The sequence below is a fragment of the Cucumis melo genome, chromosome 6 (assembly GCF_025177605.1).
Source record: "Cucumis melo cultivar AY chromosome 6, USDA_Cmelo_AY_1.0, whole genome shotgun sequence".
NCBI lineage: Eukaryota > Viridiplantae > Streptophyta > Magnoliopsida > Cucurbitales > Cucurbitaceae > Cucumis > Cucumis melo.
In genome coordinates this window covers 12,208,702-12,235,612 of record NC_066862.1, presented here as the reverse complement: position 1 = coordinate 12,235,612, position 26,911 = coordinate 12,208,702, and the positions used below count along the sequence as shown (strand labels likewise).

Sequence of the window (26,911 nt, the reverse complement as noted above, 5' to 3'; positions counted from 1 at the left end):
GGGTGATTGGATGGAGAAATCAATTACGGTTGAGTTGTAAATAAAGAGAGAGAGAGAGAGAGAGGGGGGGTGGAGGGAGCAGCGGGGCGGGCGGTTGAATAAATTTGGGGAAGAGAAGAAAGGGTTTATAAAGGTATATGTTGATGATTTGGTTAGGGTAACTGATAGAACCGGTTAACCGACTTCGTTAAGAGGAATAGTATGAACCGGTAGTGGGCAGTTAAAGGTATGGTTGTGTAGAGGGGTGGATCTTGGGAGATCCGAACCGAATTTTTATTGTTGGTTTAAGGGGAGAAAAGAGGGAGAATGTCTCGGCCACAATCATCCTTTTTTTTTATCGCCATATTTTGAAAGGATAAGTAGTGATGGATAATTACTTACGTGTTGTAAGAAAATTTTCTTTTCTTTTCTTTTCTTTTCTTTTCTTTCTTTTTATTTGGTTTATAAATCAAATCGCTCTCTCCTAAAATATCCACTTGGGTCACAAGTTTCTTCTCCATAACAATTCAAATATTCTCAATTTTAATAGGATATAATTTATTTTATTCTTCAAATATCCCACCATCTATCCTCACATATCCAAGATTTTATATAAGCAACCCCAAGTTCAGATTGATATTATTTTAAAGGTATATAATATTGTTAAAGTAAACATAAATAGAGAGAGTTATTTTTCTATCTATACTAAATGTTAGGAACACAATTTTATATTCTTCATTTATCTTTTACATTTGTATCATTCTTCAACTTTCAACTTTGAAAGACATACTAGCTACATCAAATCATATCTCTAATTTTGTGTCTAATATATATTCTTTTTCAAAAAATATAATCTTATTATTAGTTACAAATTTGATATTTTGAGATTTAATTAGAAACATTAATAATTCTCAATGCCTAAAACGAAAATTAATTTACAAACGTTTTTAATATTTTGAGATTTTTAAATTCTAAATTAAAGTTTATATACTACTACAAATTTGACATTTTCTTTATGTACAAAACATGTCAAAAATTGTATATTTTGATGGACTTTGCTCATCATGTAGGCAAACAAGTAGACATACATCAAGAAAGCTCGTCCATCAAGAAAACTAGCCATAACATATCATAAAAAAAATAATTTATTGATAGTATTGACCATCAAGAAAGAGAAATTTAATGTTTTTTGCCATTAAGTATAATAAAAAGCTCATCAAGAGAATCAGGTTTCTTAATGGCCAAACCAAGTCACCAAAAACCATTTCTTAATGGTTTTGACCATCAAGAATAGAGGCGTTCTCATGTTTTACACATCAAAAATATGGAAAAGTCCATCAAGATAGTCATTTTCATTGACATGTTTTGCCTATCAAGTATTATCCTTATATTAACGATTTTTTACCGTCAACTATATCAATTTTAAAAAAATATATGGGTCATTATGACCCTCCCATATATACGACTTGTAATTAAACCTGAAATTACAGAAACATCAAAATTCGGATACATACAACTATAAAACAACTTCTGCAAAATATCAACAATCACAAATATTATTTCATTTAACAAAATCAAAATATATCAACAACTTGGTATAAAATTTGTCCAACATCATTAAGAAAATGAAAATAAACTTGTAATCAAAATTACTTAAACATCAACGAGTCTTCAAGTTTGAAACAGGTCCAAGTAACTCATTTGAACTTGACGTCATATATCTTGATGATTGTTTCTTTGTCCCTATCAACAAATGAATAAAAAAATGTTATTATTATAATATAAATATAAAAACTAACAATATCACTCTAATTAAATTTAATAGTCAATTTAATTGGGGAGAAAAAGATTATACGTGATAGCAATAAGTTTCAATTTACCTTTATGACATTTATAACTCAAACTAGAAAAGGAAGGCATTGCACTGTTATTAAGAAAAAAAAAGGGAAAAATTAAGATAGAAGGATTGTAAGCATAATAATAGAATTGAATTACCTGCTAATCTTAAGTCGTTTGTGAAAATAGTTTTTTGAAAAGAAGTAGTAAAAATCCATAAAAAAAAAACCTAAAAATCTAAAAGCTTAAGTATTCACTATTCAAATACAAAATTCCTTTAAAAGAATTGGTGTTAAACCAAATAAGTTACCTGAATTAAAAAAAAGATAGGAACACGACCAATTTGCAGAGATCAAAGAAGAAAGTAAATTTTAGTTGTAGATCATTACAACCTAAATACATCATATCAACAATAATAAAGAAGATTAAAAACTCTAATAATAATATAAAAAAAAAAACTAAGAAACTTAAATTGAATTAAGAAAATAAAATTAAGAATAGAAAGCTAAAAAAAAAATTAGTAAACCTATATGAAAGTATCAAGAACCTATAGTTGAAAATATTTTGGTCTTGAGAGAAGTCGAATGGATGAAAAGAGGTAGGAATGGAGAAAATGAAACCGACCAAAATGATTGTGGGAAGCAAAATGCTAAGTCTAAAAATAGGAAGTTGTACTAAAATATAAGTCTAAAAATAAGAAGTAAGTAGGAAGCATTTACCATTTTCCTATTTTGTTAAAACATATATATATATATGTGGAAAATTCAAATTTATCTATTTTGTTAATATATATATATATATATATATATATATATGAAAATTTTGAATTTACCTATTTTGTTAAACATATATATGTGTATATATATGGAAAATTTAAAATTTGAAGGTAACCACTCTTTTAAAACTAAAATGATGAATATTTTGTACAATGAAATAAAGTTAAGATTTTACTTTAATCAATATAATATCATTTGTTTTTACTAGATACTTAACACAAAATAAATTGTTGCAACTAATGAGTGGTATATACGATATATAATATTTTTTAAAACGTTATATTACTAAATAGAAATATTTGTATTAATTTATTGTGAAACTTTTAAATGCTATAAGTAATTGTTGCAATCGACTCTATTGCAATCGTTAATTTGCTGAAAATTAAAATGTCAAATTTTAAAAAGATATATATCAAGGTATCGCCAACAAACTTGAATTTAAAAAAAAAAAAACAAAATCGAAAAAACACAAAGGTAAACATGAGGGATGTACTCTTACCTCACATTATCTCTTTTCTTTATGTTTTCATCATCATCGTCGTCGTTGTCGTCGTCGTCGTCATCATCGTCATCATCATCGCCATCATCATCGTCGTCGTCATCATCGTCATCATCGTAATTTGGTTATTAACTTTCATGAAATTGAAAATATTACTATTACTTGTAATCAACTTTGGTCGTACAACATTATTTGCATATTACTAAAGTTTGCTAGTAGTATGAAAATATGCAAATTCATTATTTATTCCAAAACATGAGGGTTTATACCCAAGTAGTCCCTAATGAGTTGTACAAAGAGTCGTGTCCTTGGTTTAGCCTTGTTGATATAATCCTAGGTCGAACAAAGGTGTAGTGAAACCTTAAACATAGTCACAGTATTATTCATGGTTTAGTTTTATTGAATGGGCAATATGCTCTAGAGAGGAGTTAGCCTAGATAAGAGTTAAATGGATGGATGTCTGATATATTGTAGGGGAGGTTCAGTTGGAACTTTATTCAAGGGGAGGATCGTTAGGAATGCAACCAAAGTCCCAGATTAGATAAGGAAATTGATCATAAGTACATAGGTGCAACTTATGAGAATATATATATATATATAATCAAATCAGACGTGGAATTTATAGTATTTTGATTCTTACTCTCGTATGACTAAATTGGCCACTATAGAGCCTTAAAAGCTTTTGTAGCTATATCTGGTCTTCTAATACATCAAGTGTATGTAAAGAGTCAAATTTCTTTATTGGTCTTTAACTAGTTCCTGAAAGTATGATGATCTTGAAAGTATGATGAGGAAAAATTTTAATAACACTTTAGTAAACAATATCTTGGAAAGTGAACTGTTGATATATGTTTTTACTAAAATTGTTTGAAGTTGATTATGTGATTATATGTTTGTATGTTGATGTGAAGGATTTATGTGATATAAACGTAAATGTTAGTAATCCTGTTGTCACATTTTGAAGTGGAAATTTTATGTGAGACTAATATGATGTGCTTGAATATTGTTGAGAATGTTTTGATTTATGTAAATCACACATTGAATACTATTAAAAAATTTGATAGTTTAATGGTGCTCTTGTAAGAACACCTTATGATGCTAGTACGAGCCTTAAGAAAAATAAATGAGATAGTGTTTCTCAATCTGAATATGCAAGGATTATAGAAAGTATTGTGTTTTTGATAATCTGTATAATATTTGTTATTGCATATGTTGGGAGAAGATTGAGTATATATACACATAATCCTGATTGAATACATTCTTTTGCTCTTCGTCATTTCTTAAGATATTGAAAGGTTACAATAGATTTTGGTTTGCATTTTAATAAATTATCCACCATACTAGAGAGCTAGTATATGCAAACCAGGTAACTTAATGTTAGTTTGTATAGAATATTGGTATTTCATTGATAATAATCAAAGATTGCAGTACTATATATACCCAAATTAAAAGACGTTAAATGAAAGAATAATATTTCCCAAAAATACTCTAATTATGTCAATACTTAGAATGACGAAGTAAGCCTTACTAGTGGATATGTGTTCTTAATGAGAAATGTACCACTATATGGGGACATTAGTATGAATAACATAGAAGCCTAACGGGAGATGTACCATTGTAGGGGGCCTCTACACCAATATATCTTTATTGAGATTCATACATTGTCAAAGGTGATTTGCCAAGAATAGCGTGTTATGACATAAGAACGAAGGCATATTCGCCTAAAACATGCAACTATGAAATGATAGTTAAATATAATGAAAGAATTATCTTCTTGAAGTATGTGAAGTCTGAGAGAAATTTTGTAGATCATCTCTCCAAAGGCTTAACAAGGAGAGTAATTCTAGGCCTTTCAACAAGTATGGGACTCACACATTTGTTGATCCATAAGCCTTTATTTGGGTAGTCTATTGCGATAGACTTGATGGTTCATAGCCCTTTTCTGGATGGTCTAGTGTAATAAACTTGATGGTCCATGGCCACATATGGGTAATTCTTAAATGGATTTGATGGATGAAACTAAAACCTTTGAAATTTCCATAGCCCTTCTTTGGGTGGTTTTGGTATAGACTCGATGGATAACTGTAAAATCTTCATTGCTTAGTTTTGAGTGGTTTGTCTTTGACGGACTTGATGAAGTTGGTCTTGGTATGGACCAGATGTGAAGTCTTCATAACTCAGTTTTGAGTGGTGTATTGTGATAAACTTGATGAAGCAATAAACTGAAGGGATGAAAGCCCTATGCAGCGCAAAATTAATAGAGACCATAACCCAATTTTAATTGAAACCTAAAAGTATCAGTACATTGGCAAAAATCAATTTACTTATTAGGCTAAGCATGCTTCTAAAATTAAAATATAGAGAATTATAGACAATTGGAAACTTACGATTGTGGACGACGCTAGATCTACAAACCACCAAGTTTGGAGACGCCACCACTTTGAAACCTTCTTATTCTTTGAGTTATTTGGTTTGTGGGAACCAAGATTGGAGAAGAGAATTTCTGAGAGAGCGAGAGGGAATTTTCTTCTTGAGTGTACGCAAAAACGCTGAACTCTTCTTCTATTTTATTACACAGAGATTTCCCTCTTCTTCATACAGAAGAAGTAGAAAGTTGAGAGAAAAATGGGAACGTGCGAAAACCATCAACGTTCTCTATTAATTTAATAAATAAATATTAATATTAAAATAATTAATTACTTTTATTAAATAATTAATTAAGTTAATAATTAATTAAATCATATTTAATTAATATTTCATTTAAACCATATTTAAATGAATATCTCTCACATATCCTACATGTTTAATTTAATTAATTTAATTTAATCAAATTAAACTAAACTATTAATTAATTTTCCAATTAATTAATTGCTAAATTAAATATATGATATTTAATTTAATCCAAATTTGAATCATATTCAAATATAAATTTCTCTCAAAACCTATAGTTTTAATATGTATCATATACATATTAAATTTCAAACCTATAGTTCTAATATGAATCTAATTCACATTAAATTAATATTTAAACTTATTCAAATATTTCATTCTCTCGTAAATTAATTTTGAATCATATCCAAAATTAAATTTATATAATAAAGTTTAATTAAAATATAAACTTTATATTATAATGTATCATCATATATTATATTAATTCCCAAAGTAAATTTGAACATTTCAAATTACAACCAATACAACTAAATCTCATTATCCTTTACGAGCTAGGAAGGGAACCTAATGAACCTACAAATCAGAAGCTACAACGATATGAGATTAATTGGTTAAACTCATTAACCACATTAATCAATATTCGTTAACTGTGTGTACACTCCACTAAAGACTCACAACTGAACTCTACTCACTGTAGATATATTTTTGTGTCACGGATATAGACCAATACCAGTAAGTTAGTCCTTCACAAGTATTCGTAACACTAGTTGGGTCAAATTACCATTTTACCCTTGGATTACTTCTAGTCCTTAAATACCAGTGCTCCTCTAATAAACAACTTGTTTATGGTCCAACCAGTAAACATAAACCCCTCTCATGCCATAGAGAGAGTATGGTCCTTTATTTAAGTCCCAGAGACACCATTTAAGGAAACACTTATCTATTTACCCTAAAGTCGGGAAGGAATGAATTTCGTCTTGTGTGATTATGTTCTCAGCTCCCCACTTGGTCTTGTCCCCAAAATGATAAGCATATTGAGTCGGCAATCTGGTCATTCTCACCCGTACAAATCAAAGGACAATCCTTTGCAAACAGGAATTCATAATACACTCAAGATTAAGACTAAGTTACCTAGGTTATCCTAATGAAATAGAAACTCAACTAGTTAACGGAGTTACATCTAATGGTTACTATTTCGTGGTCTGATCTTATGCAAACTCATTGCATAGGATATCCTTACTCATATGTCGCCTACATAAACGTGTTAGATCAATGTGTTTGTATCAAATACAAAGTGATTCATATCCATAGTGTTACCAGGATAAGGTACCCAGTTTTAACCTTATACAATAAACTCTTTAAGCTGATCTTGAACATTGATCCTTCTATGTCTCTACATACTGTTCAAGACTCATCAAACAACTTAGGATGTTAGTTTATTGGATTTAGGTTATTAAAACAAAGTTAATAATATAAACGATAACACTTATTGAAATTATAATAATAACAGTTTATTAATAATTTATTAATAACAATCAATGGATTATATTTACTATCTACGAGTTTTAGGACATAAAACCTGAAAAATTTCCACTTGGACTAAAACTCTAGTCACTATGGGATGTACATAATAAAGTAATCCTCAAACATTGGAAATGGTAAAATGTACAAGTATATTACATAAAACGTATATAAACAAAACAATAAATTAGGGCATCCTCATACCCATTATACATCTCCCACTTACCCTAGATTACCTAATGTACATATTTTGTAGACCTAGACTTTCTAGATAACCCTCGAACACTTTAATCGTAAGAGTCTTTGTAAATGAATCAGCAATGTTGTGCTCCGAAGTGATCTTGATGACAATCTCATCCCCTCATTACACAATCTTCCGTATCAGGTGATACTTCCTCTCTATGTGTTTCACTCGTTTGTGTCTGCGAGGTTCTTTAGAATTGGCTACTGTCTCACTGTTATCACAATATAGAGTGATGGTCAAGTTCATGTTTGGAACAACTTCCAAATAATGTAGGAACTTCCTAAGCTAAACTGCTTCTTTTGCTGCTTTACCAGTAGCAACATATTCAGCCTCCATGGTGGAGTCTGCAATGCATCTTTCCTTGATGCTACGTCATACCATAGCTCTCCCATTCAGGGTGAACACTAATCCTGACATGGATTTTCTAAAATCCTTCTCGGTTTAAAAATAGAAGTCAGTGTATCCTGTAAGGATCAAATCCTTAGCTCCATACACAAGCATGTAGTCTCTCGTTCTTCTAAGATACTTAAGAGTAATTTTATTCGTCGTCCAATGGTCTAACCTTGGGTTGGACCGATACCTAATAATTATTCCCACTGTATAACAAATGTCTGACCTAGTGCAGAGCATAGCATACGTTAAGCTACCTACAGTTGAGGCATAGAGAATACATCTCATATCCTCAGCTTCTCGAGGTGTCTTAGGACACTGTTCCTTAGACAAGTGAACCCCATGCCTAAAAGGTAATAAATCCTTATTTGAGTTTTCTGTATCGAATATCGAACCAACATTTTATCGATATTGGTTGTTTGAGACAGTGCTAGTGTTTTGTTCTTACGATCCCTTATGATTTAGATCCCAAGAACATATTGTACCTCTCCCAAATCTTTCATCTGGAATTGGATTGCTAGCCAAGTTTTAACGTTAGTTAGGTATCCCACATCATTTCCAATGAGGAGGATATCGTTCATATAAAGTACTAAGAAATCTACTTTTCCTTTGTTGATTTTCTTGTATACACAAGGTTCATCAACATTTTGGTCAAAATCGTAAGACTTGATCGCAGTATCAAATCTAATGTTCCAAGATCTGGATGTTTGTTTCAACCTATAAATGGATCGATTCAGCTTGCAAACTTTTTGCTCCTAACCTTGGTTATGAACCCTTCGAGCTGAAACATAAAGATACTCTCTTCAAAATTTCCATTCAGAAAAGCAATCTTGACATCCATTTGTCATATTTCATAATCATAAAATGTGACTATGGACAAGAGAATCCTTGTAGACTTTAATATAGCAACAAGGGAAAAAGTTTCCTCGTAGTCAATCCCTTCCCTTTGGGTATACCCTTTTGCTACAAGTCTAACTTTGAAAGTCTATACCTTTCCCAACTGAATCTCTCTTTCTCTTATAGATCAATTTGCACCCTATAAGTTTTACCCCTTCAAATAGATCTATAAGCTCACACACTGAATTGAAGTACATAGACTCTATTTCAAGGTCTTTGGCTTTGACCCATTGGTTATTGTCTACATCATTCATTGCCTGTTTATAAGACAATGGATCTTCAACACCATCATCTGGTATGACAACCTAAGTTTTAGTTAAACCCAAGTAACGGTTAGGTTGTGATACAATTCTCCCACTACGCCGAGGCATTCTTAACGATTGAAAAGGAAGAGACTAACTTCATCAACAACACTTGTTGATTCACCAATAGCTTCATTTAATACTAGTTTGCTTCATGGTTTATGATCTCTCATGTGGTCTTTTTCCAAAAAAGTAACATTTATCGATACAAACACTCTGTTTTCTTGTGGATCAAAGAATAAACCACCTCTTGTCTCTTTAGGGTAACCAACAAATTGGCATAACCTTGAACGAGGTTCCAACTTCTTGGGATTTGTCACTAACACGTGTGCTAGACAACCCCAGATTCTAAAGTGACTTAAACTAGGTTTACGTCCTTTCCATAACTTGAAAGGTGTTTCAGAAATACTCTTCGAGGGAACATTGTTCAAGTTATGAACTATAGTCTCTATTGCATACCTTTAAACGAGCTAAGCAATTGAGCATAGCTCATCATTAAACGAACCATGTATAACAAGGTTCTATTTCTCCTTTCTGATACACCATTTTGTTGAGGTGTACCAGGTGCTGAGAGTTGGAATTGGATTCCATGTTCTATCATATAGTTCTGGAATCTCAAATCTATGTAATCTCCACCTCGATCAGATCGAAGTATTTTAATCTTTTTACTTAATAGATTTTCAACTTCAGCTTTATACTCCTTGAAATTTCAAGAGCTTTAGACTTATGCTCCATTAAGTATAAATAACCAAACCTTGAATAATCATTTATAGAAGAGATGAAGTATTCAAAACTTTCTTTAACTTTTACATAAATTCCAGTAAAAGGTCTTTTTGTCAGTTTTCCTTCAAGACAAGATTCACACTGTGGTAATGAATCATCTTCTAACTTGTTTAGAAGTCCATTCTTTACCTATCTCCCGATCCGATTGAGATTAATGTGACCTAATCTTAAATGCCAAAGATAGGTATTGTTATTTGGAGAAATTCTTTGTCTTTTATTTTAAGTCTTAGTAGTTTTAAACATCTCATGATTTAAAACTACTTTTGCTTCATTAGGTCTTAATACATACAAGTTGTTTTCAAGTTTAGTTGAACAAATATGTATACCATTCTTAGAAATGAACACTTCATTCAAAGAAAAAGTAATTTAGTACAATTTTCGATAAGTGAAGAAACAGAAATTAAGTTCTTAATTTTAGGAACTATGTACAAGTTTTCTAAAAACAAGAATCTATTTGTGAAAAGCAACTCAACATCTCCCATTGCACGAGCTGAGATGATGCCTCCCGTTCCAACCTTGAGCATCATCTCACCCTCTTCAAGCTGCTTGAAGGAACTAGTTTTCTGTAAAGAAGAACAAGCATGGTTAGTGGCTCCTGAATCAAGTATACAAACCTTTTGGTCATTTTCCACTAATCATATTTCTAGACAAGTAAATTATATTTACCTTCATTTTATTTCTTCTTAGCAAGGTACTTGGGGCAGTTTCTTTTCTAATGTTCATTTTCCACTAATCATATTTCTAGACAAGTAAATTATATTTACCTTCATTTTATTTCTTCTTAGCAAGGTACTTGGGGCAGTTTCTTTTCCAATGTTCATCCACATTGCAATAGAAATATTTCCTCTTGATGGCTACCTTAGCCTTTCCTTTGCCCTCAGCAGCAGTGGTAAGACCCTTCCCCTTCTCTCCTTTCTTCTTCTAAATTTTTTTAGATCTAGAAGATGAAAGTGCAAACCTTTTGGAATGGGCAACATTTGCCTCTCCTTTTTTCTGTTCCTTAAGAGACTGGAAAGTTTGTAAATCTTTTAGGAGGGTAATAATGTTGTACTCTATCTTATTCATTTTTGCATTACTGCAAAATTGAAGAAAGCTCTTCGAAAGAGATTTCATGATATAGAACACTTAACTTTTCTCATCAAAGACCACCCCGTTCATTTCTACTACGTTGAGTGGACTATCATGTCGAGAACATGTTGTAATGATCTAACTCTTTATACTAAGCTGTGATCATTACTACTTAAAGGAAAATGAAACTTTCTTCAATCAAAACGAAAAAAATAAAAAAAATATTCATAATCAAAACCTCAAATACTCATTAAAATCATAAGTGAACAAATTTAAGTAGAAATAAATCTAAAATAAAATCCTAACTTGGGCCCTATCTAGTTTTAAAGGAATAAAAATATAAATGCATAAATACTGAAATTAAAAGCTAATAACATAAGGCGGAAGCAAAAGTGTTTCCCTATGACACGCCGTGGTCACTTATTGTCATTTGCCAGCTTTTCTCTACCCCTATCTCTACCCCTGCCTGAAAAATTAAACATAAAAGAGTGAGTATAAAAATATACTCAACAAGGGACCTACTATTGGTCCCGCTAGGTGACTGTTAACTTCCTATTAGAATCCTGTAATATGGTACCCCTAAACTGGCACATTCCTGAATACGCACAATCTGTGATCCCGTAGGAACATCACTTATCTTCGATGAACTGAAGGAAACACCTAGGACAAAACTAGTCTTTAGTGAACTCGAAAGAAACACTTAGACAATCGGGTTGTGAGTACACCCTAACCATAACATGTAGCATAACATCATAAGCATGACATGAATATTAATCATAGCATTCTTAATCATGAGATTAATATTTCATGCATAAACATCAACATCATCTAATATCATCATCAACGTATCTCATGTCATAACTATCAATCATCTTAAATATAAACTCTATCATGACTATCAGTCATCATAAACTTCTCATTATGCATCTTAGCTACATCAATGCATAATGGAATATTACATGTAAGCTCTTACTTTAGTGGGAGAATCTCTTACCTAAAGATTAGCTTAACCAAATATAATTCTGACAGCAAGATCAAGCTTCCCAAGAATAAATCCTAAACAGTAAGGGTAAATAGCTAAGTTCAATAACTTAATTAACAGTTGCTTAAGGATCCAAAAATCCAATTAATTCAACTTACCCAAAGTTAAGGTTGAATCCAATTTACCCTTAGTTGGAAAAATTCCACGACTCAAACTTCCAGTTAAATCTAACCAAATAAATCCAAAATCAAATTATTTAATATCCAAAATTAATCTTTATTGGGCATTAACTTCCCAATCAACTTACTAAATTTACAAAAAAAAATAGGTGAAAAAGACCTAAAATAAAGGCTCACAACTTGGCTAAGGGGTTCGGCTCAGCTAGAAGCAAAAAATAGCTCGTGGAGAGAAGGTGGCTCACGAGTGGCTCGGATCTAAGGCTATTGGCTCGATAGTATGCAACTCGGCTTCCACTCACAAGGGTGGCTCGGGTAAGGACGCGCGCGGTTGAAGAGAAGAAGTGGCGTGCACCCTCGACTGGATGGAAGCTCACGGCTAGGCACTCGTGGCCATGGGAAGGGAAGAGGGCGTGCGGCTCGACTGCTGCGGACGACTTGCACGGATCGGGCTGATGATTAACGAATCGCGAAAGCTGGCAGCGTATGTGAGGCTTGCAACAATCGATAATGCTCGTGGTGGTTCGCGAACAGCAGCTAAAGCAACAGATGCACAGATCAACGCGACGTTTGGTTGCGCGGCGAGGAACCGGCTCAACTAACAGCTCTGCTGCGCGGTGGAAGGATGAGTGGAGAAGACCGACGACAGTGGAGGAGGGATGGCAGTCAGCTGAATTCAAGGAGAAAGATGAGTAAATTTCTTTTTCATTTTCATGCTTTACGAGGACTTCTTTAAATGAAGTAAATAAAGTAAATAATAATAATAATAATAATAGTAATAATAATAATATTCTTTTCTTTTTCCCTTATTCCATTCCCCAAGACAAACTAAATTTCAAACATTCTCTCTTCATTAAAAACCCATCAAATCTCCTTTTTAAACTTCAATATTCTCTCTCTCCAATCACATCACTTTATCTTTCCAAAATAATAAACCAATCTCTAATAGTTATATTATACTTTATATAATTATTCCATCATTACCTTAATATCAATTATATATAACTATATATAATTACCCCTAAATCCACCAAAAAAAAAAAAAAAACAATCAATAACATTCATTTAAAACGAACAATTTCAATCATTAACTTCCAAATTTCAAATAATTAATTAGATATTTTTCCAAAATATCTAATTAATTCTAATTCTACAAAAATCAATAATTTCAATATAGTCAAAATTAAACTTAAGGTAATTAAACTTAAAGTTACTTACTTTGGGGCGTTACACATGTTCTCTAACAGATTGACCATCGTCATACATGCATTATAAACGTATTTAATAGCCTCTTGCTTGATCTGAATGGACGATTGTCCAAACATGTTTCTGAGGGAGTCCATGATCTGACGTGCAGTGACCATGATCTCATGTTTCTTGCTCAGTATGTCAGACATACTAACCAAGATGTAGATACAGGTCTTGTCACTAGCCTTTGTCCAATGGTCATATGCATCCCTAACACTCTGGGAGACATTTTGAGTACGGAAAGGACATTCCTCTATTAAGACGAAGCGCAGACCAGCGATAACTAGAATCATATTCAGCTTCGATTTTTACGTCGCATAATTTTCACCGGTTAAGAGTTCTGTTTTAAGCAGTGCGAGAATTGAAAAAACATGTTAAAATAAAAAACAATACTAAAAAATAACTAAAGAAACTACACGAACATGTTATAAAATCACTTTAAATCACATAAAACAAGTATAGAGAATTGATTTGGGATTATTTGACATTTAAAGTTTGAATGTTGTGAGATACAAAACAAGTAGCTATAAACTTCCTAAAACATGTGTAGAATAACCCTAAGTTATATAAAACAAGCTTACAATTGATTTGTGACTGGACATTTAAATTAAGGTCTGGAAGTTGCGAAATATTTGCTTGATGTCTGTGATATGTTTGCAAGATACAAAAATAGTAGTAAGAACTTAAAACATGTGCAGAAAATCACCCACATAAAACAAATATATAATTGATTTGGGATTTGACATTTAAAGTTTTGAAGTTGCGAGATGTTCGTGAGATGTGTGTGATATAAAAAAAATAGTTGCTAAGTTTTCTAAAATAGATGTAGGAGCACCCTAAATATATTACATAAAACAGTATATGATTGATTTGAGATTGAACATTTGGAGTTTGAAATGTTTACGAAATGAAAAAAAAAAAAAACAAAAAACTTGCTAAATATGTATTAAATAACCCTACATCACTTAGAATAATTATAAAATTGATTTTGAGTTATACATTTAAGGTTTAAACATTTCACCAAGAAAATGTTAAAAACCAAGAGCATTATCTGTAACAATAATAATAAAAGAAAAAACATAAACATTTTCCTAAATAGCAAAAGAGTTTATTTAAGAGTGACTAAAAATGTTAAGAAATGACAAGAGAGCTTGAGAGAAAAGAAGTCAAAGAAAGAAGAGAAAAGGTGAGAAAAGAAGGGGTTTTTTTAGGGAAAAAGAAAAGAAATTTTCCATGTAAGGGCATTTTAGACTTTTCATACTTCATTTTGTCCTAAAACTCAACTTTTCAAAAAGCAATCCCAAAATCCTATAATCTCCTGAAAAATTGATCTATTTTTTGGTAATTTTTCAAGAGACGAATTGATTTAATCTTAAAAAATTGGGAGTGTGAAGTGCAATTAGATCTATTTTCGGGGTATCTAAATGAATATTATCAATTAGAATAATTGATTGTTTTCTTGGTTGTACTAATAAAGAGAAGTATCCAGGCTCCACTTATAAAAAAACTCAACAATTTGGAATCTATCTATTCTATAATTACTACTATTTTTATCATATTCGATTTATAAGTAGCAACGATAGAAAACTTTTTAAGTAATAATAGCATTACACTTTGAATTCGATATGAGAATTTTTTTCTTGCTTTTTTCCTAAACCATTAGGATATGTATCGAAAGAGTAGTATGAGATAAAAGATATTTCTTATTGTAGCTGATTTATCGTAAAGGCCTATTTCAGCGTCACAAACTTTTTTGTTTTCATGACAAAAGACTCTTAACAATATTTATGGTATGAAAGACTGTGAAATATTTATTTTTAAGAGAAAAAATAAACTTTGGGATTGCTGAATAACAAACGAAATCATAAAGCATCGAAACCATCATAGTATTTTAAAATTACTAAAAAAAGGAATAGTGGTTATTGAATCATTTACTTCTGGTATGCTAGATCCTCTATTTTATATTCCTTCGCTAGAAGATAAAATTGAATTCCATTGTGGAGTCGTATATGGACTGTACAAAGGATGTTTGTATGGTTGTTGATTTTATATTTTTTCTATTATCTTTGACTCATCGTGATAATGATGAGACAGAAAAACCATTTATTAAATCACCAGGTAATGATCCATCAACCTGCTAGTTCTTTTTATAAGGCACAAACAGAAGAATTTATCCTGGAAGTGGAAGAACTACTAAAGTTGCGTGAAACCATCACAAGGGTTTATTAGAGATGTCCACAAGATGGGCAGGGCTGGGGATGCCGCTCCTCGTTCCCATCCCCGTCCCCTATCCCATTCTTCCCCATCCCCACAAATTTTCCTACGTAGAACGGGGTGACGATTCCCTATGGGAAAATATTCCCCGCTTTTTTTTTTTTTTTTTTTTTTTTAAGTTTAATCTTATATATCTTTTTCCATCCACACTTACTTGAAATATATATTTCCAATGTTGTTTTCTTTTCGATAGAAAATTATCAAATTTCTTATTTAAAACAATTAAAATGTCAAATTCTCATTTTTTTATAAAAATAAATATTCAACTATTAAAATATCCATTTATAAATCCATCCATAAAATAGGGAAAGGAAGAAAGGAAAGGAAAGGAAGAAGAGAAAGAGATGGTCAGGGGTAGTGTGGAGAAGAAAGTGAGATTTCATAAAGAGATAGTCGATAGAGTTCTTAATTTGTTATTTTTTCTTTTTTTGTAAATATAATTAAATAAATTATGCTTTTAATTCATTCGATCTCAGGTATACAATAAACTGAGATGCCTTGAGATGAAATAATTCTTCATTTAATTATTGGATCTCGAGCCTTAGTGGCACCGAGATGGTCCGGATGAAAGAATTATGCCTTTATTTTATTCTTTCTCGAACATACATGGCCTCGAGATGTCCCAAGATTTACTTCTACCTTTAGGTATTTGATCCCGGGCCTTAATTGCACCGAGATGGCCTGAGATCACTCTACATATTTATATTTATATTTAGTTATATAGTTTTTTCTTTCAAACCGAGGTTGGGGAATGTATTCCCTGTCTCCGATCCCGAGTTGCCAATGGGGAAAAAAAGCTACCCACTCTATTCCCCCTTCCCTACGTAGTTCAAGTCCCAACGGAGTCCGTCCCTGTGGGTTAAATGGACATCTCTAGGGTTTATGTACAAAGAACAGGAAAACCTTTATGGGTTGTATCCAAAGACACAGAAAGAGATGTTTTTATGTTAGTAGCAGAAGCCCAAACTCATGGAATTGTTGATCATGTAACGGCTGAAACAAATAGTAGGCATTTCACGCAAAAATTTGAAATTTTTTATTTTATCTTTTTACCTGGGGTTAATACAATATATTACTATTAATCATATTAATTATTAATATCGAAAATAGAAGTAATTCATAATCATCCGGTTAGGATTGATTTAAACCAACTCATTATGTATACAACTCAACATGTCAACTACTAAACAACTTATTAGAAACACAAGACAGCCAATGAGAAATGTCACAAAATCGACCACCCTTCGAAGATGCCCTCAGTGTCGAGCACATGTACTAGGGTGTATATGTGACTTGTTTAGACCATGGATCGAGACGAAAGAAAGTACAAAAGTTTTCTCGTATCAATGATAAGTACTAGTGAATGGGATAGAATGACTGGAAGAACTCCATTCATTATCGAAAATAAATAAACAAAGATTTATGGTATCCTTTTATTGTGTATCAAATTTGTGGTTTCTATGGGTGCAAATCCAATCATCTCAATTTTCAATTTTAGATGAGAAAGAATTCCCCAGTGAAAACAAATGCTTATCCATTAAGTAGAGGAAGATCCTATTTGATTATGACCTTATTTTTCCAAAAACGGACTAAAAGGATGGGCTATCCAACTAATCTTCATAATTAAATATAGGTAGGTCTGGTTGTGAAAGAAGGATTACTAGATAATTCATGAGCAGAGCTGACAGAGTTATAGTATTTAATCCGATCTTCTCAATTTGGTGAAAAAAGAAAGAACCGATGAGGTGACTTTTGAAATTCAGAGGTTAAATAGGTAATTTGGTTATATTTTAGAGGGCAAAGTTGTATTTTTGTATATTTGTCTGAAAACTTCTGACTTCTGAGGGTAAAAAAACAAACGATTCTACAATGGCTCAAAAACTCCAAATAAACCAACAAATAGCCGAAAAACGCAAAAAGCACAACTTTGAATTCGTACGGCGCCGGTGAGCCATAGACCTACTGCTCTGCGACGGTCGACAGAGATGAAGTTAAAGTATCGGCGATTCACTTGAAGGTGGAAGAAACATAGCCGCTTCAGTTACCATTAGAGCTTCTTCGAGTTTATTGAGGAAATTTTTGCAATTAGGGTTTTAGGGTTTCTGGAATACCATGTCAACCGGCAAGCTGAAGGACGGGGAACGTCGGCTGGTGATCCCAATGCCTCCCAAACCAAAACCCGAAACGCAATTGGCCACGACTGAGTCTAACGCGCTTGTGGAATATACGCCGCCGGTGAAGGAGGAGGATGAAGATTTGGAGGTCAAGCTTCGGAGAATCATCGATAATGTTCCTGTTCGTGTCAGCAACACGTCTGGCAGCTCTGCTGGTTCTGGTTCCGGTGATTTTCACCAGGTACTCGAGTGGATTATCTTGTTTTATATTGCGTAGATTTTCTTCTGGGGTTGATTCTTGTTGATGACTTTTGTTCTCGTATTACTTTGTGGGATATTTTTTCGATGAATGTTTGATGCATTGATGGAAAACTTGTAATGCATTACTTGAAGTGGTTATTGACGAAGTATGAAATGTATCTTAAGCCTTGGGATGTGCTAACAAACTTGTTTCCGGACATTTTTTATCATTCGAGTTATTGAGGGAGCAAAGGATGATGAGTGGAAGGACTTTTTATCGGGGGGAAATAGGTAGGGTGTGAACAACAGGGGAGTTGAATGAAGTTTGATGTCTCTTATTTTGATGGGAATTTGAGTATTGAAAATTCCTAGATTGGGTTATTGGCTCATGGAACAGTTATTTCAATCTATGGGCATCTGCAAAGAAATGCCTTAGAACTCAAGGACTCGGTTGTGCGACCTGTAGAATTGACCTTGTTCAAGTGAGGTTGTGACATTTGTAAAGAAAATCGGTGTACAAATTGAAAGAGCGAAGCTCAGGCCCTAGGGTTGATGAAACAATTGCAAAAGCATTCTTGAAAAAGGTAGAAATTAGATGAATACATGGCAAAAAAGACAACCTACATTGTAGGAGTAAAACTAGGATGTAGTTAGATTACTTTGATTAATTGTTTCATGTTTGTAGGTAATAGGAAAATTGGGGCATCTAGTTTATGTTCGGAATGGTGTGGTATTTGAAGAGAAAGGCAAGATTTTACTAGATGCCTGCCATGTTAAAAAACAAGGAAACTATCCACCAATAAATTTGGATGGATCTAGAATTGTGGATTTACCTTAAAGTGGGATGCCCAGTGTTTCATTTTAATAATCTTGTAAACTTTCGAGTGAAAGATCATACATTTGATAAAATTTTCTGGTGACGTAATGAATTAATCTTATTCTCACACAGTGAGAGGTAGAAATGTGCTGGAGTAATGTTGTGTTCCATGCACCCACATTTTCATATGATATAACTATGATCGTCTCCTACAAAATCAAGTCACTATACTATGGTTATTATCACTCAGGTTTTTGTGGTAGAGCGCGTCAATTGACCATGGAGTAACAGTAGTATGGAGATGAATTCTCTGTTTGCAACAATACTTTTGAAATTTTGGCCAATGGAGTAACAGTAGAGTGCTTTTGTTTATTTTCCCATTTCATCTAAGAAAGGCTAGTGTCATTTAAAGTGACAGGACGGCATACAGGTTTATGAAAATACTATTTGAAATAAAAATGCTCTTTAGTCTGATGTTAAATTGGTTTTCCATATTTTAAGGAGTCAGGAAAATTCATATTTTAATATGTTGGAATCGATCCTTTTCAACCTGGTTTAATGTTACTGGTATTTAGGAAAGAAAGTCTCCACTTGTGTGGTTAAGTCTACACTTTTTACTTCAGAATGCATTAGATCTTTTTGCTTACCTTTAATCTATTTTTATTCCTCTCCATCCTTAATAAATAGCAGCTATTCTTGAGTTTATGGTAATGTCTCAATCCTTGGATTATGTAGTAATGTCTGCTTGTTCCATAAAATTTTCAAATGGCAGTATCGACAAATGAGGCGAAAAGAGCAAGACAGACTTGCTAGAATGGATGTTGATTATCAAAAAAAGAAAGAAATAGCCGAATTCAATATGAGAAGGGAAGAGAGAATGAAAGCTGCTGAGGAGCGTACTGCAAAGAAGCGCTTAAAACGCCAAAAGAAGAAGCAAAGAAGAAAAGAAAAGAGGAGCAAAATGAATTCAGGTGAAGATGAGAATCAGAAAGAAGAATCCTCTGATGATGAAGGGGATACAGATAAGGGTGAGGATGAAGCAACATGACTGGATCTTTCCTACCTGGAATCGAAGTTTAAAGTTTGAACTTTTCACCCCAGGCCTTTCCAGATGAGCATCGAACCAGATGACAGCCACGAGTTTGCATACCTGACATTTTGCTGGTTTGCAATTCCTTATGAGCCGTTGTAGTACCTGGATCTGTTAGCTTTTGTGATTTTATTGCAGGTGAGGTTGGAAGAATTGGATCATTTGAATATAATTCTGCTATCTTCCCACAGGACACCACACACTCTCTCTTTCAATTGCATGACAACCAACGTGTACGCAGAATATCTAATACATTACATGTTGAACAGACAGAATTTTAGTTGTCTGAGGGATACTCGTGGATGTCTATTACTTATTTATATTAACTTGTTGCTTATGATTTATGAACGGAAGGGATGTAATTCTAAGATGAGCAGATATGCAAAGTTAAAGAAATGGGATTCAATCCTTTGGCCGACACTTCTAGAAACTGATATAGTTTATTAGATACGAAACTTGGGCATGCTTTGACCAAGCATTAGAATTGAATGAGGGATGAAAATTTGATCCTGCCATTACGATTAACATTGAATGAAGAAGACTGATGATACGGGGATACTTTGACTATTTGTTTGAATCACAAGTATTTGTTAATGAATGTGGTCGTTTTTGAGATTGATAAATGATTTAGATCATTGGTAATCAAGGCATGGAGATGGAACGTAAAATAGTAATATGACCCAAACATCGAGAATGGCTATTTCAAACACCTTTTTTTATTATACATAGATTACTTTTTTTATTGTATATGGATTATTATAACTCACATAATATTATTATGACCACTATTATAAAACTATCTTAGCATAAAAACGCTTTAAAGTGTTTAAGTAGTGCCAACTTGAGCTTAATTCAACCATAGTTAACATCTTTTTATTTTCTTAAATTTGGAGGTTATCATACCCTTAATGTTATGAGATTCAATTTTTAAATCCTCCATTTGAAATAATAAAGGATGAGCTAGAAAAATTGAATCAATAATAATAATAATAAAAAAACATAACTCAACTCAACTGGTATTTACCTAGGGATTAGAAGCTTAATTATTCATCATCCATATTGACTCAATTTACACATAGTTTAAGAAGAACAACCTTAATTCTATTTAATTCAATAGAATAACTCCTGAAAAAATTGAGAATGAAAACAGCTTGGAGATTTAATAAAAGCCCAGCCCAAAATGAAAATAAATATGAGAATAAATAAGTAAATAAATGAATGAAGTGTTCAATTTTTGTTGAAATTTTTGGCTGCTAGTATTCTCCGTTTGCTCCCCTCACTTCTTCAACCTTCATCCTTTCTCTCTGGCTTTCAATTCCCTCTATTTCTCTTTTTCTCTCAAACCCTAATCACATTTCCATGGTAGGATCTAATTCTTCTCGTCGCATTTCTGTTCATCAAGCCCTTGGCGGTGGTCACGGTACTTCCCTTCTCCTTTCTTCTCTGTTTCCTGATCTTTCATTTTTCCAATTGCTACTTGCATTGATGTTTTAGCATTCCTTCCTCCATCAGGGTTTATCTTTTCATGATTGGAAAATGAATTTTTCACTGCAATCTGTATCTGAATTATGTGTTTCATTGGGTTGATTTCTTTAAGAAATGCTCCGATCTTCTCCTTTTTGTTCTTTTTTAATTTGCTCCCTTTTCTTTTTTATTTCTGTTAAATGTTGTTAGTGGCTGATGTGCTGTTATGGAAGAAATGGTGTGGTGGGGTTGTGATGCTAACGTCTGCAACTGCTTTGTGGTACCTGTTTGAAAGAGCCGGTTACAACTTCTTATCTTTTGTTGCCAATGTTCTATTGCTTCTTGTCATCATTCTTTTTTTCTGGGCCAAATCTGCTTCCCTTCTCAATAGGTATTTTGACTCTTCCTTCTGCCAGCTTTCGGTGCTTTAGATAGTTTCATTTTATAACCTCCGTCTCTTGGGTCAAAGTTTGTCGAGTTGATGTTTTTTAAATGGATGATGAATCAAAGTAAATAACATACATTATTAGAGACCCATTTCGTCGTATCAATCTTAGCATATTAGTAATTTTTAGGATTTCAAATAAATATTTCCATACAAAGTCGAACGTTTTTCAAACTACTTGTTGGAAAATTTCTGAGGTAATAATTAATATGGCTTAGATTTATTGTTTTAGGTTAGTTCTGATTAAATGTTCACAATCTCAAGGTTTGAAATGAAATGGAGTAGAGTAAAAGTTACCTTCCTTTGTGATTCAGACCTCTACCTCCGCTTCCTGATCTGGAAATTTCTGAGGAATCTGTTTCAATGGTTGCTAATGAACTGCGATTTTGGATCAATTTTGCACTTTCTATAGCACGTGATATTGCAATAGGCAGAAACCTTAAGCTCTTTCTTCAGGTAAGGTATCATCACTTCTCTTTTTGTCTGTGGTGGCTGGGGCTTGTGTTAATTATTCATGATTTCAGGTTGCTCTTGCACTATGGATTGTGTCATTCATTGGCAGTTTCTTCAATTTTCTTACACTGGTCTATATTGGTGAGTTTTGTGGGGCCTTCATTTATTTGTAATCAGCAGTTCAAATATCGTAGCTGTTGTAGTTTATGCATTTTATCAAAATATTTTTGCAGGGGTCCTTCTCAGTCTTTCAGCTCCTATAGTGTATGATAAATACCAAGATCACATCGATGAAAAGTTGTGTGTAACACATAGATATGCTCAGATGCAATACAGGAAGCTTGATGAGAATGTTTTAAGGAAGATACCATTACCCTTAAATAAGGAGAAGAAGATGCAATAGGCATGGTACCTCGTTTTATGATTGGTAGCCAAAAGAAGTGAGCTGGATTATCTTTTTCGTAATGTTTGACTCCATTTTTGTATCCTGACTCGAACCATTAAAATTATTTCTGATTAACATATTGATTATTATGTGCTAATATTCTAATGCTTGTAAAAAAATCTCTTATTTACCCTTTTTTTTTTTCCTATTTGAGCATCAATTCATTTCTTTCTATTGTAATCTAAATGCCACCTACTTCTCTTGATGAAGGATTGTTAGACCTTGAAGTTTGTGAATAATTTCTCCTAGCTTATGAGATTAGTTTATTACTTCTTAAGTTTCAACATTCTATACGTTAACATCTCATAAGACTTCACAAAATTCTGATCGCTTTGTTTTCAACTTTTTAGAAACATAACAGCTAATGAATTAGTTATTAGTATATTTTCTTTTACACCTGTTTCAGTTGATTAGTTAGAGAAATTAACTAGTTACAAGTTTCTTTCATCTCCGCTTGTCCTTGTTTTTCTGATAAATAGATTTGTTGTAATTGTTCATCCCCTGCCTTAGATTAGTGAAGTTATTGATCTTTTTATGGCTCAATGTTACCACTTACCGGTAATTTCCATAAATGGTGATTTCATTATAGCCCATTCTAGCAGAACTACCCATCATAGTTATTCTTCCTTACCCGTATATCTATATCTAGAAGGAATAGCCGATTATCTGAAGACAAGTGTTCTTCTTTAAAGTCCTTTAGGCTTTAAGTGCAGCATGATGCTTCTTGGTGGTGCATCGTCCATGCAAAATCCTTTTGTAATTTCAATTAGAAATCTCTTGTTTGGTAGAACTTTGTGAAGGGGCTGTGTCTACCCATGGCTACTAGGTTGTTCTTTAGTTCTTATAATGAATATACATCTCTATTATTATTATTACTATTATTTTTTTTTCAAACTATGCTTGTCAATGAAGTTGACTTATAGCTTTATGTTCTTGGCCAAACTAACCAATCTGTCAAATGTGCTTATCTTGTGGTAAAAGATTTAAGATGTGGGTAATGTTATATTGTTCACATAATTTTTGGATGGGCTGCCCTGATTCTTGAGAATGTGCTATACTACAATGGTCAATCCAATATAGTTCAACTAATAAATGTTTCATAGGATGTAGGATGAAAGTTTTTGTGTATGGTAAGAAACTTTGCAAATAGAAAATTATTTATAGGGTAGTTGAGTCTTGTTATACTATAATTTTTGTTTTCAAAAGACGTAGTTGCTGTCTTCTCAGTTGAAGAACTTTTGTTTAGCTTCTTTTAATTTCTTTTTCCGTCTGGCCATAACTTCTATTTAACTTTTTTCTGGTTTTCAATATTTTCATCTGTTTATCTGATTTGCGTTGGTTTTACTTGTTGCTACTTTGAAGTATGAAGAGGCACATTGGCTGGCTTTCAAAAGGATGATGAGTAGATCTGAAGGTTTTGATCAGAGGCATTAAGATTGCTTTTATAAGCGATGTACTTCAGAATTCTAGATCTTTTAGAAAGCTGTGGTATATAGTTTAACAGAAATGTATTCTGACTTCATCTTTGGGGTGAAAACTGAAATCAATAGTGTTTGATTTTGGATTGAATAGTGTCTTGGTTATCCTGGTTTCCCACTCTGGGTTTGTAATTTTTTTTTTTTTTTTTGGCAATTATCCTTGTTATTTGAACTAAATGACAATAAAATTTCATAGATTAGAACCTTTCTTTAACTTTGGCTATTTTGTTTTGTCATTTTTGTACCATGGCTGTTATTTGTACCTGGATTGTAATAGTAACGAGACTTTGCGGTGAGGTTTCTTGGTTTGCTTCGGAATCTAACATACCCTTCAGTGAAAACACTCTAACTTAGCTTCTCATATACAATGGAAACTGTAGCCACATAATGGTTTATGGTTCAAGAATGTTTTTATCCAGGATTGTTATGGAAATAAGAAGGAAGAAGTCCAAGTGATTTTTCTCTTTTTAATCTCAATATGTTGCTTAGGCTGATTAGTTATTTTTCTTGTCAGGTGTAATGACAGAGAAAATGCCCCAACTCATGTAAAGCAAATGTAAGTTTCTGAACCTCACTTTTAAGGTAAAATGGTAAACATTTAGGAGGAGAGTAAAAGATTATGAAAGAGTTCGCATGGAATAGAGAAATTATTATTACTGGGACACTTCTGCACCCAAGCACATGTATTTTTGTCCCCTGGTTTGTGTGGTATGGGGTTGTGCAAAGGACGCAAGTGTTCCTATATATTTATTTAAGCTGTCCAAATCACTGTTGGTTCTTTATAAAATTCTCAAGTGCATCTTAGTTATGACTTATGATTTTGGCACACACTGATTTTTATATATATTTCTCTGCAAATTTCTAGTATCTAGCACATGGTATTGTTTGTGCCAAACCAAAGGAAGCAAAAAAGGGACAAAGAAAGGCCAAAAGGATACAGAATTTATTACACTTTATGGGTGTGTTCGGTCTTTTCCTTTCGGATTATTTAATTAGAAATTGAGATCAATGTTTGGATGGTATGATAGTTTACTTAGTTCGAAGTTTTAGGTGTGTTTCAATCTTACAAGTTACCTAAGTTAGATTCTTGGAAACCTGCTCCTAAGGCTACATCTTCCCAAGGATCTCAAACTCATACAACTCGTAAATCTAATACGAAAATTTCATAGAAAAAAGCTTTTGAAATTTGTCCATTCTAGATTAGACAAAGCCCCCAGGTTTCCGAAGCTCAGGATTGAGGTTTCCAAGTGCTTTGAAGTATTTATCTCATACATGAAATGGTTTCATCCTAGACCACTGCTTTAAAAAGCTCTCTTTGTTGCGCGCCTAGGCTGAGGCTCACAAAACAAGGTGAAACTTTTTGTGAAGCCCCAAGGTTCCAAGCCCTGTGCTTTTGGGGGTTTTTAACTATTTCAAAAAAATAGTAGTAATAATGAGTTTTCCTTCTTTATTAACTATAAACATCAAAGCATAAATGCAGTATTTCTTGTGTTTAGGATTTTTTTTTTCCATCAAACATGCTTTCTTGCCTTGAGCTTTAGAAACATTGTTCTAGCCTATACAAAACCCCCAAGTTTTTGAACTCATGATTACAAGTATGGAAAACGAGTGTTTTTAAGTGCTTAGAAAGTTCATTTTAAATACGAATTGCTTTTTGGAAGTAAATTCTTTTGGGTATTCATAATGGTTTTGGAAGAAAGTAAAAGGAATAAGATATCAATGAAGAGAAGTGAATGTGAAGTGATTGTTTATATTGGAGAGTAGTTGATAGTGATAGTGATATGTAGAAAGATAATGCTTTAAGTAGACGGAAGAATCATTATTCATGTTTTCTCCAAAACTGTTTTTAAGATCCAAAGGATGAAAGGTGAAGAAGACAAAGAACAATGCATGAATGCATCTATTTGGGAGACCAATTAAGTTGCTGAACAACAGGTTTCCCTTTCTGGTTTGTCAGAGCTTTATTTCATAGCTTCTCAAATCATTCTCTCTTAATACCACAGTTCAACTTTTTGCCCTATTTATTTGATTCTGTCCAATGTGAAGTGAAATTAATTTTTTGTGGAATGGCGGGAAAAGAAATCGTAATCTTGTGTTTATTAAAACCATTTGAAGTAGAAAATGTGCTGCTTAAAATATCACTTTAATTTGGTCCTCGCTGCTTTGGATTTTATTTCTTTTTAGATCATATACTGTACAAAGTTTTAAAGAAAAGACACGACGTGGATATGTTTTCAAACTTGACGTAGGGTTCAAGAGAGTTCAATAGAGTTTTTTTTTTTTTTGGGTAAAAATTAATAATAATCCAACTTTTTTTTATTACTATTATTATTTTAAAGGTTTATTAAAAGTATGAGTTAAATTTGGATATTTGAAAGTATAAATTAGAATAGAACGTGTCCTAAAAGTATATGGATCAAATTGGTATTTTAACTCAATATTAGATGATACAAAGAAATAAATAAAGAAAAAAAACGAAAAGGAATTTGGATTTACATACATAAAATTGTTTCGGCAGAAGTTGAATATACGGCAAAATGACACAAATCACAAAGAAATGGAGAGAGTGCACAAATTTATATAAATGTAAACATAATTTTTGGTTCTCTTTTTATAGGAGAGTTTCATACTCTGAAAAGAACAAATCTGTAGTAGAAGTGTTTGATTGAACCACAAATTTAAATTCATTTGTATCATCTTGTGATAAACATCATCAATGA

At 32.6% G+C, this 26,911-nt stretch overlaps 2 protein-coding genes across 4 annotated transcripts; both read left to right on the top strand.

The window, feature by feature from the left end:
• Positions 1 to 17,502: 17,502 nt before the first annotated feature.
• On the top strand, positions 17,503 to 20,326 carry LOC103496186 (uncharacterized). Its single transcript, XM_008457947.3, has 2 exons — positions 17,503 to 18,000; positions 19,589 to 20,326. The coding sequence occupies exons 1-2, from the start codon at positions 17,758 to 17,760 to the stop codon at positions 19,862 to 19,864; spliced, it is 519 nt and encodes a 172-aa protein (XP_008456169.1). The 5' UTR covers positions 17,503 to 17,757; the 3' UTR covers positions 19,865 to 20,326.
• An 809-nt stretch (positions 20,327 to 21,135) lies between these two features.
• Positions 21,136 to 24,405, top strand: LOC103496185 (reticulon-like protein B11). 3 transcript variants are annotated; one of them, XM_008457943.3, is made up of 6 exons: positions 21,136 to 21,326; positions 21,581 to 21,761; positions 22,130 to 22,271; positions 22,340 to 22,409; positions 22,502 to 22,708; positions 24,076 to 24,405. In XM_008457943.3, exons 1-5 carry the CDS (start codon positions 21,266 to 21,268, stop codon positions 22,669 to 22,671), a joined length of 624 nt encoding a protein of 207 aa, XP_008456165.1. In that variant the 5' UTR covers positions 21,136 to 21,265; the 3' UTR covers positions 22,672 to 22,708; positions 24,076 to 24,405. The 3 variants fall into 3 exon arrangements, with proteins under 3 accessions (XP_008456165.1, XP_050941732.1, XP_008456167.1); XM_051085775.1 differs by having other exon boundaries at positions 21,142 to 21,326; positions 22,502 to 22,671; XM_008457945.3 differs by having other exon boundaries at positions 21,142 to 21,326; positions 22,502 to 22,676.
• Positions 24,406 to 26,911: the final 2,506 nt, after the last annotated feature.

Excerpts from the sequence above, each read along its gene's own strand:
- LOC103496186 (XM_008457947.3), top strand. The coding sequence starts at position 17,758 with ATGTCAACCGGCAAGCTGAAGGACGGGGAACGTCGGCTGGTGATCCCA. Across the intron at positions 18,001-19,588 it reads GTTCCGGTGATTTTCACCAG|TATCGACAAATGAGGCGAAA; the intron begins GTACTCGAGTGG and ends TTCAAATGGCAG.
- LOC103496185 (XM_008457943.3), top strand. The coding sequence starts at position 21,266 with ATGGTAGGATCTAATTCTTCTCGTCGCATTTCTGTTCATCAAGCCCTT. Across the intron at positions 21,327-21,580 it reads AGCCCTTGGCGGTGGTCACG|TGGCTGATGTGCTGTTATGG; the intron begins GTACTTCCCTTC and ends AAATGTTGTTAG. Across the intron at positions 21,762-22,129 it reads TCTGCTTCCCTTCTCAATAG|ACCTCTACCTCCGCTTCCTG; the intron begins GTATTTTGACTC and ends TTTGTGATTCAG.